We start from the raw sequence: 17,253 nt of genomic DNA on the forward strand, positions 1-17,253 counted from the left end.
AATAACTAGACGTAAAGTCCTGATCGGTCACATACGTGGTGAGATTTCTTTGGCGCATGAGGGTCACGTGGTGGAATGTCTACAGGGTAGAGTTACTGAACTTGACCTCATCTCCATCTTTAGAGGAGACCCGGTGACACCGGGCGGCAAAACTCTACTTTTGTTTCTTTCCCTAATCACTTCTCCTTTCATCCCCCACAGCTGTAATCAGCTGCACCCTAGGGACCATCCACTGATTGATATAATCACTTCTGTACGCTTAATTAACCGACTGCAGATGACATTAAAATAAAAAAATAGAACAGAAGAGTAACACTTTAAACTGTTTGCTGTTTTATTGTCATTTGGATCGCATTTACAGTATTTACAATATTTTCAGCTGCAAAAAAGTGTAGCTATAAAAACAATTCTGTACATACTGTATGATTAAGATGGATTTAAATCATTTAAAAAAAACAAACAAACAAAAAAAAAAAAAACAACACACACACACACCAACAACAAAACATAACTGTTCATATGCAACAGGGCATTTTGTTCTCATATGGCACATTACAACAAAAGATCTGCCCCTGCCTTGCTGGATCACAAGATGGTAGAGAGTTTAAACACGACATCCGATGAAGTTTAATAACAATTGCCTCCATTGAACTGTCACAAAGCATTAAACCACCCACCAAGGCAGGCAAACGATACTGTAGCTTACTGTTGTACGTCAGAGAGAACTGTGTGTCCTGTAGATTATATCATGTACTGTTCTTTTCACTGCAATTAATGCAAAACAACACCCAGAAAGAGAGTGGATTACATTTAGCCTGGTCCACAAAAAACTGATGTTAGTGGGAATACTGCGATTACATTTTTTTTTAAAGAAAAAAGAAATGCATGCACAAAACTTGCTCAGAGTCAAACATTTGTTCAAATTTACACACGAAACAGCATTACAGTACAGCAGAAATGTAACAATGTGCAACACCAGTATTAGTTTAAATACTTCAAGTATTCGAATAAAGTGATCCTTTGGGTGAAATTGCTGTGATAAGGCTGAACAACAGGCGCTTCCTGTTAACTGAACACCTCCACATGTCCCTTATTAAACAGCTGTAAAGACTTTTAATAGAAAAGTCTTCAACAGCATTACTGTATGAAATCAGTCATAATCTACGTTTTTAAAATCACCCGCAACATGCTGCATTATCCCCGGCCGCCCGTCTCTTCCTCGAGGACGTCACCTCACACTCTCGACCGATACCGAGTGTAGTTCAGCAACACTGGAGCGACTTCACCAAAGTCTGAGAGGTGATTGTAATGCATTTCCTGTTAGTAGCCATTTCTGATGTGTGCATTTTCTCATGAAAAGGATAACGGATGCAGAAAGCATTAACGAGCTACTGCTAAAAAAAACAGGCTGAAATTAAAAAGGCTACTTATGTCTGCTCTAGTCTGAAGAGGATTCTCAGAGTGAAAAAAAACAAAGTCTGGTTCCCATCTTGTTGGCAGAAGATGACACGGGATATGAAGACGTATTCTGGAGGCTTCATTGTACTGCCCAGAAGAGGTTTTCACTTGGTCACCTTATAGCTGCTCAGATCTAGCGGCTCTTTGCTGGGTACACACCAGTCGTCAGCCTCTTGGCTCATTTTGTAGTTCTTCAGAGCAGTTTTGTTGTACACTGGCAGCCTTTCGATGGAGTCTGTGGACAGCGCCTGGAGGGACAAGACGACAGGATGTAATTACAAATGTCCTGTCTTACCTACACCAGTTCCACAGGTCTGCAGAGTCGGTTTTGTGTTTAACAAAAGGCATGGCACAGGGCAGCTTCTATTTGTTATGCGCTCCAGACTTTCAAACTGCCGGCTTCTTGTCACAGTTTCATGCATGATCACCCTGCCTGGCTCACCTTCAAGTAGATGACAGCGTCTGTGCCATAGCCCTCCATGGAGTAGAGCTGCAAGTCCCCCTGGAAGTACTTGGCGTAGAGACGAGAAATGGGCAGACCGTAGCCGAAGCCAGCCTGTACAGAGAGACGAGGGAGATCAAGGGTTTAAGAAGGCTTTGTTCTGTCACACTGAAAGCAGCACTGCTCATCCATGGAACAAACAGATCTTTTGTCAAGTTTGTATTGTGACTGAAGGTCAATGGCTTTTTCAGAAAAACAACAATATTAGTCCAGTGCTTCAAACTTTAAATGACTAAGTAAGCAACAAAACGCTTGGAGGCTATAAAGAAAGGCAACCAAAGAGAATGTGGTGCTCATAACGGCACCCTTTAGACCTGCTGAATAAACAGTTTGTTGTTTGTGCAAAGCTGTTAATGATCGACTTCTTAGGCTTTACTTTTACTTACCAGTGGAGGCCGTTTCTGGTCTCCTATTTGTGGAGCCGGAGCAGTAGAGTACATGTAGCTGAAAAGGTTCTCAATCCTACGAAATGGGACACCGCCACCCTTGTCGCTCACCTACAGCACAGCACGGGCAGGGGGTAAAAATAGAGAATGATGTGAGGTGCTTGGACAGAGCTGAAGAGAGACGGGCCTGCCTGTCATGAACACTCGGCTTCAATATAAGGGTGGAAGCCGAGTGTCTTATGTTTGTGTCTAATTTCAAGTGCAGATTCTGCCATTTAATTCACAAACTGTTAAAGACCAATAAGTTTTTGTTTATTATAGTATGTCACTTATAGTCAAGCTAGTCGGGCACAAGAAGCCTCGACAGTGTTTTGTTGACACATGGGCATAAAGTCAAGATTTATAGGCTCTGTGAGTATGAATGCACACAGCCCATGGTGCTAATCTTATCAGAGCTTAGTAGCTCTGCGTGCCAGTAGGCACTCTGCTTAATTGAGGGTGAAGTCATTACATAACATGTTTAGAGAAAGCGCTGGGTGGACATGACAAAAGGAGAGGTAAGTTTAGCTTTGAAATCAGATGCACGCTTTGTACCGTGTGGGATATTCCCTGTATTATTAATGCAATAAATACTAAATGGGTGCAACGACAGCAATAAACAGGATCAGTGTGGTGAAATAATTTTGCCTTTACAAGCTTCATTAACTTTGCTTTATATGTGCTTGTTCACAAAAATAAAAACCACCTACGCTCCTGTTGACTCCTACAGGCAATTTAAACCCTTTAATCCAGCTGCTGTTAATATGTTAGAACACTATGGGAGGAAACTCCTTGAAGTAACCTGCATGAATGCATGTAGAACAAGACCAAGTTCACATCAAGGATGTCGTTTGATCTTTCGCTTTCCCACCACATTAAGGATGTTATCTGAATCCAGAGTGGGGCTGAACACAGGTATGCTGTGCAGATTTGAGCACTTTTTAATCATTTAATTTTGAGGTACTGAGTTACTATTAAAAATTTCTGGATTTACCAAATATACCCATAAAATTGGTCCAATTTATGCACCCCTGAAATCACACCATTTCCCCCCCAGTGCCAGTGATCCATTTAGATCATTTTGATCTGAGGTGCCCAATTTTGGGGATCATAGGTGCCGAGACGCCTGCCTTTGCTTGCACCTAAATGACACTTACTCAGAGGTTCCTACCAGACTGGCCCAGTCACCAGTAGTTCACCTGGAAGACGTCCATTTGTCTACACAAACTTAAAAACAACTCGCCATGATGCAGTGAAACTGAAATGTGGGACAAACCAGAAATGGAGATTACTTTTACTTTGAAGGCAAACCCCTGCAACCAAAACATTTCAAAAGGTGCAACTTTTACTCAGAAGTTTTGTGTTGCACGTTTTCAAGCTTCACTGCAGCTCAGAACGTAAATGGCGAGTGTTTGCAAAAAAGTTGACATCAATCTGATGCACGCTCAATCATCCAACCCTGAAAACTAGACTGAAACTAGCACTACTGACTAACAATGGGCTGTGAGGTGAGTTTCTTCATCATTAATATGCAAATTTTCATGCCTTTAGATCAATGACAGTGAGTACCATTTTAACCAAACTTCTCTGCGAGTGGTACTCATGACCATTACCCAATGACAATTGATCAATGGTCATGAAAATTTGCATATTAATGATCAGGAACTGACCCCACAGCCCATTGTTAGTCATGGTACTTGTTTCAGTCATCACGCAAATGTGTTGTTTATAAGGTTGGGGAAACGTTTCTCCCACTGAAAACGCTACGTCCAGATGAACAGAATCAACTTTTGGGGCAATCATAAGGAGGCCAAACGCTGGTCAGCTGGTTGGGGAATGCACATTTTACCTGGAGGCCTGGTGTTTTAACCCTTTAAGACCTACCATAGAACCAATTCCACCAGAGCTTATCTTATATTTTTTACATGCTGTAGTGCCATTTTTGGGAGTATTTCAAGTTGCTATACATCAATACAACCATTATAGCCTAAGTTTTAATGATATGCATGCATTAAGTGCATAGTAATTACATAAATTGCAAAGAAGTGCAAGGGAAAAAAAATAAATAAATAAAATTGAAAATCATTTTTGTTTTTTTAACATATATTTCTAGTTAGAGAAATTTAAGAGGCTTATCCCTCAAAACTGTAAATACAAAAAAGTTGCACAAACTAGTTTCCCACCACAGGAAATTTATTTTGAGTGTCTTCATAGTTTTATTTTTGAAATACACCAATTTCTATACACTGCAGGAAAAACGAAAATATTATAGTGCAAATTTGCAAAAAAGCAGCATCTGCATCAAAATAAACTATTTCCAGCAGTGCAATATGTGTCCTAAGCATCCCAGAAACGACACAGAAAGTCAAACATAACTTTTAACAACACCAGTATAGGCTCATGAGGCCTTGATGGTAAAAAAAACTACATTTCTGCGAAAGTGACGTCACTTCCGGTTTCGGGCAGGACATGGCGGACATGTGATAGTTCACGCTAATGGACGTAGGAAGTGTTACAAACAGCTGATCGGATCGGCAAAGCGTTTTTCTGGAATATTATGTTTTTATTGCTGCAAGTGATTTTTATGCAGTTTTTGCAAAGATATGTGTGGAAGGAAACTGTGACCTAGGACAAGCTGATGGCATAAGATGTAAGTACAACTCCTCTGGAATCATATGCAAAAAAAATTATTGTGCTAGCTCACGTGGTTGCAGAGCTACCGGGATTTAAAAATAGTTAGGCAAAACGGAGCGTGCCCGCTCAGACCGGTTTTAAAGGGTTAAATAGGATTTTTTATTTATTTTTCTTATTATTTCTTTTTAAACTCTGAGCAATCTGTACAATCACCATCTCCAGAATCGAGCAACTGACAACAACCAGTCTACATGGAGGAAAATTGGAGGTCAGGATGAATTGTCCCTTTATTTTTTTAAGATTGCAACTCACCTTAATCGTCAAATCTTCATCCCCAAGAGAGACCATGACTTTAATAGGTGGAAGGTTCCTGCTGCTCTCATGAGTCTCTATCGTGGCCCTCATAGCATTCTATAAATATTTAAGACAATAAAATAAATTTTCAAGATGTTCAGGAATATTGAGTTGAACATGCACATATTCAAAACTGGGTCTCCTACCTTGAAGAGCTCAAACAGCATGTGATAAAGGTGAGATGGCACATAAACAATCGTTACTGGATGATTTGTCTTCTTCACTGCACAGAAGGAAAAAAAAGAAGTATTTATTCTATCCACTTCATTTACAATTCATTATTCTAACCACTCATGGATGATTTCCATTAGTGGCAATTACTCTGCTGCACTCTGGTTTTACGCTTTGTGAGGATGGAGAGGAAAAGGTCTGTGTGTCAATACTGCCTGATGTGGTCAGCTAGGCCCGCTTAGCCATCAAATCAGACTCTCTGCTATATTTAGAGCCCTCTCGGATCCATCATGCTCTCTTACATAAAACCACTCATACTGTGCATACATACTGGAGGCCCGGGGTCTATTTGTGCTTTACTGAAACCACTTCATTGCACTGCAATGACTTTTACCCTTGAGGCTGTTTGCATGATTACCTTAAAAGATTTTTCACACCTGGGTAAATTTAACGCTAAAGGGTCAATATGGGCCGCAGGACAGACTTCCAGAATTCCCAAATTCTGTAACTTACGATTCATCTCCTGAAGTATCACATCAGGGGCACAGAGGTAGTACTGATCACAAAGCATCTTGGCACTTCCGAAGGCATCTGTGAATATAAAGGGAGAGCATGTCACCGAAAACAAAAAACAAAGGGACAAACAAAATTCAGATTCAACCATATTGTATATTTACCCTGGACTACATCTCCAACTTTACAGTGAGGATCAATGCTTCCAATGGTGTTTGGGTGAACCGGATTGGTGGTACCGTCAAAAATCAGGGCTGTAGAAATAAGAAAACAGTGAATCTTCTGCAAACGGACCACTGAGATACACGTTTAACTAAAAACTACAAATACTATACACAGCTTGGTTTTGATGCAAAGATAATGAAGAAGTACAACTATTTTCTGTTGTTTTAATAGTGCTACTTATTAATACATATATTAGAAAAAAAACTCAAAGGGGGTCATATTATGTTCATGCCAGCTCTATAATATAACTGTTATACTCTAGTAGATCAGCTTTGCATGATTCACAGCTCAAAATAATCCTTATTTATCTTATTATCAGCCTTGATGCAACCCCTCAGCCCATTTTTTATGAAACATAAATTATATACAGCTTGTATATTATGCGTATCTGGGACACCCATATATCCCCTTTCTTTGATATCATAAAGACTGAAGAAGAGCTGAACTGTGTTGAACACAGTGATTACTTAGAACATATGGTGCCCTTATTATTTGAAACATTGGCTGTGTTTACTATGATCATTTACCACCACAACAGCATATAAATGACAGAAAATGAAAAACACGCATCAAGTCAGACACTTGGGAACACATGCTAAAAATACCACTGAGGAGCACAATATGCTGCTATGAGATGCAGAAACCTGCATACGTGTTAAAAGTGTTTCTCAAGAAGAGTTGTGCAGTTAATAAAGCATAAATGCTTTCCTTTACGCAACAGTGATTTTGAAAATCTAAACTATCAGATCAGTGATATGCATCACCTGTCTTTGTTCCACATGGCTGATGATACCTCCACAAGCTCTCAATAACAAAACAGAAGTCTGAAGAGCATAACATCATGCCAGAGCAACCATCTGCTGTTGACATGGGAGTGTTATCAGCACTTGTCACAGGGACAACAGGCAAAAAGAAGGAAAATGGGGCGTATCAGTCGGAAAAATGTAAAGCCATTCACTCTTTTGCCTAAAACAGAAAAATGTGAGCAATTTTGCTTTCAGAATTCTGCTCCAAATGGGAGGCTTGCGGCACCAAATCCATCCATGTGATGACTCATCAGTACATTTACATCAGCTTGTAATTGTGCAATGAACGCTGCATCATATACAAGCACAGCAGTCGGTGCAGCATTTCTTCTTTTCGGTGCCTAAGTTTGTGTGGAGCCCATTAAGACTGTAATTTGTTTAAAAGCCCACACAGAATGAAATGGTCAAAAGATTAAACACGGCAGAATCAAATTAGATTTTCATAAGCTTTTTCATAACCTGATCAGAAGAAAAGAAATTCTAGCATGTAAACAATTTAAGCTAATTTCTAGCTGGCCATGCTCTTCATGTGATGATTCCCTGACGGCATTCAATGATATCCAACAACAACACACTGACAATAAAGGTACGGTGAATTAAAATAAATAAATAAAAAATTCAAATGTTACTCACTGTGCTGGTTGATGAGCATCCGGATTGAGATGCGGCTCATGTAGAAGCGATCCAGAAAGTACTGGATGTTCTGGTTGGTGGCCACATCCTGGGGGAAGGCCTCTTTGTATTCTATGACACCCTGGGCCATGGTGGGCACCACATCATTGTGTCTGTTTCTGATGGTAACTAAGGTATCAACAAACCTGGGGAGGAATGACAAAGACATCCTGCATCAGGGGTTTGGGCAGTATCACATTGAAAGGGATGAAGGCACTTGGGAGAACACAAAGGTCATGTTTCATTACAAAACATGAAAACACCCAAAAGAATGAGAAACTTACTCTCCAAGGACTTTGTGATCATCAGGATTCTTGTCCAGGAACTCAAGGAGCTCCATTAAACTCTGGACATACCTGAAAATATAAGTTAAAACATGTTAACATGTGCTGCAAAATACAAGAGAAACTGCTAAGTCCTCAATTCTTTAAGAAAAACTTTGTTTATGGCACATATACAGATCACAGCCCACTCATCATAAAGGGAAACAGCAGAAACGGCAGCCTTGAAAACAACAGTCACGTGACATGTGAGGAGAAACTAGGGTAAAGTTCAACTCTAACGTCTCCGCCTCACACTCACCAGCGCAGCCCTAGTTGGAAGGAGTACAGCTTGGTCAGATAGGGGGCTTTGTAATTCTGAGCACGATGGGGGGGGGGGGGGGGGGGGGGGGGATAAACTGGCAATAAACAAGTCAACAGCTGTGACTGTGACTAGACGGAAGATAAAAGCTGGCATCAAATATGCTTCTTAAAACACTGGAGGCTGACAGACACTAACTGTAATAAGCTGCTCTTTTGTTTTAGAAAATGTTTCTGCTGAATAAATACATTTACAATATAAAAAGCAACTAAATACATTTGATTACTTGGATCATATTAATCAATAAACCCCATTCAACTTACCAGCCCTGCACCATTTTCACAGATGGAGTTGTGAGCAGTTTGTCAGGGAGCAAGTTAATCTCCTTCATGATATTTGAGAGCCTTACTGGAAGCTCCTGCCTCAGAAAAGCAAAGGACGTCTTTTCACAGGCATTAATGGAACCTGAATTGGGGACAAACAGATGTACTGACTAGATGATCCGGAGAAAAATACTCATTCAGAAGTTTTTTTTAATGTCTTAAATGTTAGTAAGAAGGACTTTGTGCGAATTTGAGACATTTAGAGAAAGTTTTTTTTTTGAACTGCTGACTGGAATAAACAACTGTATGCATAACGGTGGGTAATTTTTAAACTAACTTTAATCCAACAAAATTAAAGTCAGATGGATAAAAAAATAAAAATAAAAATAACAGCGATAATAATAACAACAACAACAATAATAATAACAACAATAATAGAAAATTAATATTCGCATGTTAACATCTGTGTCGAGACTTGCAATCCCTTTGCACAAAACGCGTGATAGTCTGCACATCATAAAGTCTTTATTAGCAGTTCATAGTGGTGAGAAAATTAAAAACATATACTATAATGCACACAGTGATAGGCCCACGTCTGACGCAACACTAGCAAAAATGAGCACCATGTTTCTGCAAACACTGCAGAGCAGATGCAGAGCCGTGCAAGCATGCATGGCCACGGGACATTTGGTCACGAAACGGTGGTACATCTGTGGTCACGTCTTCGCAGCTGACGCCACATAGGTCACGTAGCCCCCCATTGTCACAAAAACAAACCAGCAACAACATTAGCGAGGATCAATACTCACCGAAATCGAGAAACTGCTTCATGGAGAGGGGTGAAGGAGAGAATTTCGAGAAATGCTCGATGTGTTGCGGCGCGCTGGCCACGGCGGCGTTTTTCATGATAAACCGAACGAACTTCATTGTTGCTCTGTGAGGTCCCGAGTCTACTCAGAAACAGGTTCCAAAGCTAAGCTACTCCAAACCACTGAAGGTGTTTTCATGCTGTAGTATGAAAACAAGGGAGGCAGCAGCGGAGATGTAGGATTCTCCAGCCAATGGGAGAGTGGGAATTCTAATTTACTCTCCAGGCTGGCCAATCAGAAGAGGAGGAGGCGGGCTTAGTGAGTTTGGGTTCTTCCACTCTAGCAAACTCAGAGGCCCCAACTTTCGAAATTCTTCCTAAATTCTTCCTCAGTTCCCCAAGCTGAACTAATATATAAATAAATTAACACGTTTATCAAGTGGTTTTAGTCATAAAAACGCTAACACAAACACAATAAACAACAATAAACCCTAAACTAATATTAATCCTCTTCTGGAAGCCATGCTTACTGCTTGTTGGCCATCTTTGCAATGCTTACAAGCCCCTGAATAGTATTTTGGGTGGAATCACAAGAATCACCAGTAGGAAGAACCACCATCTTTGTTTGGGGAACCCAGAGAAACTGGAGCTACACCGAAACCATAAATTGCGTAAAATTGAAACAAAATAACCAGCCTGTTCACTTTAAGGCCAATACATAAAAGGTGTGTTTAATGTCAATTTAAAACATTAAAAAAAAACCCAAGACTTTATTTTGTATGAAAGCAGAAGTACATGTCTCAACATGTCTCAGGCTTTGCCTCCTGCTGCCATGCAACATACAAAAGTTCATTCAGATTCAGAAGACTTAACTTCTGAATCCCCGAGGGGCAATTGAGAGACTGACCTTGCCGACCATACATACAATACACAAACATCACAATGGGGAAACAGGTCAGGCTAGGTAGCTGGCCGGTCCAGCTACCTAACTTACAAAAGTTAAAACGTGAGCATAGTTAATGTAGTTTTGTTTTTTCATTTGGTTTCAACACCGATTCACCAATTTCATTAATTACTATATTTATTTGCAGCTTACAATTAAGAAGTTCAGAACAGGTATTATGCTACAACTCAAGCACTCTCAGTAAACATGTGAGTCTGAATAGATATGTGCTGGATGTGTTGTTCTGACTAAAGCTAAAGCTGAGACTAAAATAGCATATTTTGTCATTTATCTTACTTGGGGTTTACATGTGCACAATATTCCTTGTTTAGTCTAATTCGTATTAACTAAAAGCCTTTTAGTTTAGTTTTACTTAGATATAATAACCTTCAGAACAAGAGCTGACAGTATATGTAGAACATGCAAAGACGCAAAAAAGCCCCATGTAGCCAACCAAAATGCTCAAACCTTTATCAAGAGTATGCAGTACCCAAGCAGAAAATGACCCATTACAAGAGCTTACTTTGATCTGGTGTTATGTAATACATTACTAAGAATTAAAACATTACCCATAACTGTGTTGGTGCACTGGGTAAGTTTTTTTGACATTGTGATTACTGTAATAATTCATGGTTAGCGTTCACTAGTATAGGTTTAATGTAAGTGAGGTCAGAGGAAGTTGTGTGTCTGAAACTTAGCTGCCAGTTTGCTAAAAGTATGACAGACGTGCAGTTCAACTCATCTGGTTTTCACACTTTCAACCTTCATTCAGGATTAAACTGGACTCAACGGCAAACATATTCAGTCTGGTTTGGGCAGCCCTGAACTTTCCCAGTGAATGTGACAAGGCAGCTGTCCAACATGTTCTGATCAGACATTAAACATTTAACCCGCTGGTACAAAGTTTGTGTGATCATGCCTGCAAATAGCACAGACTGAGCTGGTGTCATGCACTCTCTTCTTTCAGCAAACTAAAATTCCTTTAGTGATTTTTAGGGTAAGGCCTGTTTTCCAGCTCTCAAAGATATTGGATTGGACATAGGTCAGAGCCCCACATGAAATCTATTTCAACACTGGTTTTCACCCATCAAGCTGAAAAGCATTTCTGTCAGGACTGCTAAAGCCCAAATAACTTGCCTTCCCATTTCCATCTTCAGTAATTTGTTTTTAGCTCTATGGCTCTGTTCTGGGACCTTCACCATCTATGTGCATAGAGCCACCAGCTGCTCATTAATGCAAATATCTAATGGGACAATCACATTGCAGCAAGTCTGCATTTAGGGATCCAGAAATGGTCAAGATGACCTGCTAAAGTAAAAGACAAGCATCAGAATGGGGGAGAACGGTGATTTAAGTGACTTTGAATGCAGTGTGGTTGGTGGTGCCAGATATGCGAGTTTAATGACTCTTTGTTACAAAAAAGATATGCAGAGAGAGCACAACACATAAAACATTGAAGCAAATGGGGTATAGGAGGAGAAGACGGCACTGGTTTCCATTCCTGTGAGATAAGAACAGAAAACTGAGGATACAAATTGTACAGGTTCACCAAAAGTGGACCACAGAAGATTGGAAAAGCATTGCATGATGTGATAAGTGTTGACTTCTGCCGTGACATTCAGATGGTAGGACCAGAATTTTGCATGAACGACATGAAAGCATGGTTGCATCCTGCTTTGCATCAATGTTGCCTGAGTATTGTTGCTGACCATCTCCATCCCTTTTAAACGACAGTGTACACATCTATTGATGGGCTGCTTCCAGCAATGACAGCAGATATGACGTTAGGTCAGAAACAGCCTGAAAGCATGATTTGGGCTGGCAGTGGGTTGCAAAGCCACTTGCAGATGAGTAGCAACTGTGGGAAGGCTAAATTGGTTTAAAAACCTGCCACTGGTGTAGGTCATGTAGAAGAGTGTCAAGTAAGCCACCAGATGTTGCAGACTACAACTGAGTTTGACATAGTTTGATTCAATACTATGCTTTCTTAACAAATCTGGCTTTGTGGATTATGACAAATAAAGAAGCTTTTGCTTTAAAGCTGATATATACATTTTGCTACAATTAGCTGTATTTGATTAGGTATACACAATCAAGAATTATTAACTTCATACTGTAAAGCACCTACTGTACTAACAATGATTTGCAGTCAGTAAACAGGTGTTGCTGTTTCAAAGTCCTTACATAGTAACCTCCACCTCATTCTTCATTTCAATGATAACATAATCAGACACACTCTGCTCCTTGTTTAGTTCCTCCAGTCCGAGTGAACAGGAGTACACTCTCTGTGAATGATTCTCTGGAAGCTTGCCACACATGGTTTTGAAAAGAAGTGCCTTCGTCAGGGAACACAGTGTCCCAGTCAAATCTCCCATTATATAAGCGACGGCTGTGTCGGTACAGTTGGGATTGTCCTCATAATGCCAGCGTGTCCTGCCCCTCAATCAAAACATTAGAGTTTACACAGTATGTGCAAAGAGGGAAAAAAGAAAAAACAACAGCCTAAAGCAGTATTCCAGGGAAATAACAGACATCACCACCACAAAATGTCACGACACATATCACCTTTTTTTTATCAGGTCCCACTACATGATAATAAGCTGATCCCTGGTAGACGTCATCAAAACAAGCATTAGTCATATTGTTGTCAAGTGGCAGGTTGTTTATTGCACCATATCAGCTTCATTTGTGCTCTAACAAGATTTGATCTTGCTTCATTTTAAGGTATTTCGAGCAGCTGTGATAGATGAATCTGTGAGTTTATGCCTTGCATTGGAATACTTTGGAAATGATTAGCACTTTTCCTGTAAGACTTTAAAACTTGCCAGTCAGAGGAAGATTTGCTGTCCTTGAAAATGTTTCATTTGAAAGGGAGAGTACAAGAAGCCAACCACATATTTCTGCTATGAACAAGCAAAGAGTAAAAAACCTTTTCTGTATTTTCATGCATTATTTGGTCAATTTCATGTATGCTCGTGTTTTGTATTTCACTTCAGGCTAATGTCAAAACCAGGATTTCTAAAGGCTGCAGTCAGTGATGTGTCTAATCATCCTCATTCGAAGCACACCCGAGGGACGCTTGATTTGCACTTCTATTCCCTGATGATTTTGTGCATTTTATTTCAAGGGACACGTTTAAGCTTTGCAGCAGTAACCTGTGAAATTTCTTCCATTTTTTCCCCAAAGTAACGCGCATGCGTTATTGTTTTGCATGCAATGCAATTTCCTGTTGTCTCATCCATGAGAATCAGACAGTCGTGTGAGAACGGCGACATATTTACTGTTTTTGATGTGATGGTTAGATTTGGGTAGCCCTCTTTCCTCTGCTTCAGTCATTTAAAGAATAACATATTTGTTCAAGTATTACTCCAGTAAGGTTCAATTTCGACTTAGTTTAGATGTCTTTGTTGTTTTTGATCTGTCAGTCAGCTTCATTAACATAGTTGAGATATATACATGTTCAGTAAAAATCATCCCATATTTGTGAAATATGTTTTTAACATGCATAAAGATATGCGACACAAATTGCGCAGATATAGGTCGTGCACATTTAAGTGCGTTACTTCTCCAAACAAAAGACACGAACGTCACCTGATTTCAAAAAGAAATGTGACTTGGGACACCTGACTCTCACATGAGAGGCAAGCAAACACAAGAACACAGAAAAATAATCATGTCTTGTGTTGACTCAGCAGAATAAAAATGAGCATTGAAAAAAAAATGAAGGTGCAAAGAATAAGAAACTGAATTATTTTGCCATTTTAAACTGGTTCTAGTCCAATTTTGTATGTTTAAGAAACATCCAGCATATTTTAAGACATAAAAGATTCAAATCGATTCATCAAAATTAATCAGAATGCAATTAAGTGTCTGAAGGTTTTAATTTCCTGGGGCGGGAAGAAAAAATAAAATGTATTAGTGCTGACATATCCATCTGCTCTTTAGTGCAGACCCTTGGTTAATCTTTACTCTGTGACACACCATTTTACTCTTTAAGCCAACTTTCTTCTGACTGGCTAACTCTCACAAACAGAAGGTTTTGACAACAGGTGGATGAGGCAGATGCGTCTGCCCGAGATGTTCGTTTTCGGGGTTCCGGCTGTTTTTTGACATCAACCAAGACTTAAACAAAACTGAAACTGTGCAAAAAGCTTGTTTAGCTCTGTCTGCAGCCTGAAATTTTGACTGTCAGGATTACTTCTAGACAGAACATGTTAGAAGGAATTTTTCTACAACAGCATCATTATAAAGTTATATAATTTGGCTCACTGACACAGGATTTTGCATCACACTTTACAAAAAACGATCCAATTTTTCAGTGGGAAAATGTGGGGGAAAAGAGAGCAATGTTATTGGATCAATACTGGGGATGAGCATATCCTGGCATCTGAACTGGTCCTGGGAGGGAAAACGTAGAGTGAGAACATCAATGGTTGTTTGACTGTGGCTTATCACTGCCAATACAAATGGCAAGAGAAGCATTTTATGAACCTGTGAGAGATCGGAAAAACCTCGTTCCAGAGAATAAATGTCATTTTATTTTGCTGTCGCTTGTAACTACAGGCTTGTTTAAAATTGGCCCTCGAGACACAACTATTGGAACGTGCTTAACTGGTCAGGGGGCTTATGGGAGTAGTTGTTGACTACCCCCAGTACTTTTCCGCTCTCCGTCAGTCTACATTCCTGCCAGTAGTCAGCTCCTATTCCCCACTGTCAACAAACAGCTGGGCATATCAGCCATAAATATCTGTGCATTCTGTCAGTGCCATATTGGTGGAAGGGTGAGCAACTGGATGACAACAACAACTCCAGTGGAAATTTCCCCTCTCACTGTAGGGCAGGGGTGAGCTGTCGAGGGCTCATTAGGCAGACGTGGATTTAAATGCAAATAATTGACAAATAATATAAATACAGGCCATTTACCATAATTACACTTTCCTGCTAAAAAACTGACCCTGAATAAAGTTTAAGTTATCTCCATTGTAACACATTCATGATCACAACCTGTAAAAGACCAGGTTTTTAATAATTAATCAAGCCCATTGCATTTTTACAGTCTGTCTGACTAGTGTAATCATTACAACATTCACACTGTATTTAGTCCCTATTCAGAACACAAAGGATAATGGGAGTGCTACGTGAATACAGATTAAAGATATTCTACTAATCAAGTCTATGAAAGGAGCTTCTGCATGGCCATTATAATCATTTTAAAGGAAGTGCCGTCAGTGAACGATGAAGTAAGTAGAGAGGGAAGTGCAAATGAAAGACATAACCAGAGGCCTGCAGTGGACAATCTTTCAAAGGTTATAGCTTTGAGATCAAAGTCTCACCATTATTTAAACTAAATTCTGAGCTTCAGGATCTTCTTTTGAGCAATCTGGTCTAAATATTAGACTCTTACTCAAAACTGGGACCATAACTATGTTTTAAAATGTCTTTTTACTTCAAATTTAAACAGAAATGTAAATGCAGAGCAAAACCACGAGAGCTAATTACACCAATTTGTTGGCTTTAACCCTGTAACACCAAGTGAATCCTATTAGTTTTTGTGGCCTTTACATCATCACTGTGATTTTTCCCCCAAAAAAACTTGATGTATACAATGTGACACATGAAGCGCTACCATGAGCAATAATTTCACAGTGCAGAGAAAATTCGACAAATGAAAACTCATATAGACATAATTTGCCAGAAGGTTCAATAAACACTCACGTTTTGAGAATTTTTTTTTAAAATTGATTTTAGATTTCAGAAACTGCTGCCACCTAAGTCTGCTCTAAAGTAAGAAATGAGTGGCCTTTGGTGCCTCCTGCCCTAATTTGAGCCCAGAGCAAGCACTCCCACCAGTGCTCTTCCAGGTTATTCCATCCTTCTTCCTCTCCATCATTTAAATTGGCCAGCCATCTCCCTGGATATTATTCCCAGGTTATCTTCTTCTGAAGGTAACACAATCATCCTCACCATCACCAATAACGTTTTAAAGCTGGCAGTCTTATCTAATCGTTCTTCCTCCAAGAAAAGGTCCGTGTCGTGGTTTTCATCTTTGCGGTCTCCCAAAAGATGCATTCTCCAAACCTGTGTGCCCAGTTTGCATCATGTTTTTCTTTTTTCTACAGAATGCTGCAAAATCCAATCAGAAACTGAAGGATTTCTGTGTGCATGTTTATGTTTTGATTTCCTAGACCCAGTCTTGTTGGAGTTATCAGTTCACTAGCTGGGCCCACGTCCTCATTTTAGGTTCGACAGCGTTTTAGTAGGTTAAGGTGAATGGCTTGGAAATGAATTCAGCTGCGGTTTGGGGAAGGCCTCGAAGGAGACTGGTGGCAGCTCCCAGGCCTGGCAGATCTCCATGTACTAAATAGAAGTGAAGAAGTTAAAGAATTGAAAAGGGGAGGAAGGGTAGGAAACGAGAATGAACAGCTTGTAAAGGGGAGAACATATATAGATAAGAACTGGAAGGAGCGTGTTTGGAGGCGTGGTCCTGCTCCTGAAATTCCAATACTTTATCTCCAATTAATCTGGACTGAATATGACCACAGCTCTATTTTTCTCTTTTAACCCCCCCTGTCTGTACCTTTTACACTGTACCTGTGAGTATCAATCATAACCGTTCCCAAAGCAAGAGGATGAGGGGACTATGTCATTAATGCGTGCACTGGTGCACTGTGGCTGTGAGGCTGTTACAGAAGTGTGACCAATGAATATCAATCTCCTGCCCTGTGTGCACCAGAGCATCTGGTTCTCAACTTAGAACCAAAAACTGAATTCAAGGAATGTGACAAAAGGCCTGCGGTGCTGTCTTGGCCTTAATGTCAAGCAGACCTACTGGGACAA

At 40.0% G+C, this 17,253-nt stretch overlaps 1 protein-coding gene across 1 annotated transcript; it reads right to left on the reverse strand.

Annotated features, from left to right (window-relative positions):
- Nucleotides 1-310: 310 nt before the first annotated feature.
- Nucleotides 311-9,693, reverse strand: pdk2a (pyruvate dehydrogenase kinase 2a). Its single transcript, XM_085285243.1, has 11 exons — nucleotides 9,475-9,693; nucleotides 8,666-8,807; nucleotides 8,045-8,116; nucleotides 7,722-7,906; nucleotides 6,222-6,311; nucleotides 6,058-6,135; nucleotides 5,520-5,596; nucleotides 5,332-5,430; nucleotides 2,347-2,457; nucleotides 1,901-2,014; nucleotides 311-1,706 (listed from the first exon to the last, which is right to left on the reverse strand). Exons 1-11 carry the CDS (start codon nucleotides 9,590-9,592, stop codon nucleotides 1,563-1,565), a joined length of 1,230 nt encoding a protein of 409 aa, XP_085141369.1. The 5' UTR covers nucleotides 9,593-9,693; the 3' UTR covers nucleotides 311-1,562.
- Between the last annotated feature and the right edge of the window lie 7,560 nt (nucleotides 9,694-17,253).

The sequence above is a fragment of the Mchenga conophoros genome, linkage group LG8 (assembly GCF_057382185.1).
Source record: "Mchenga conophoros isolate Kocher_MC1m ecotype Shallow Benthic linkage group LG8, M_conophoros_male_GT1.1, whole genome shotgun sequence".
In the NCBI taxonomy this organism is placed as follows: domain Eukaryota; kingdom Metazoa; phylum Chordata; class Actinopteri; order Cichliformes; family Cichlidae; genus Mchenga; species Mchenga conophoros.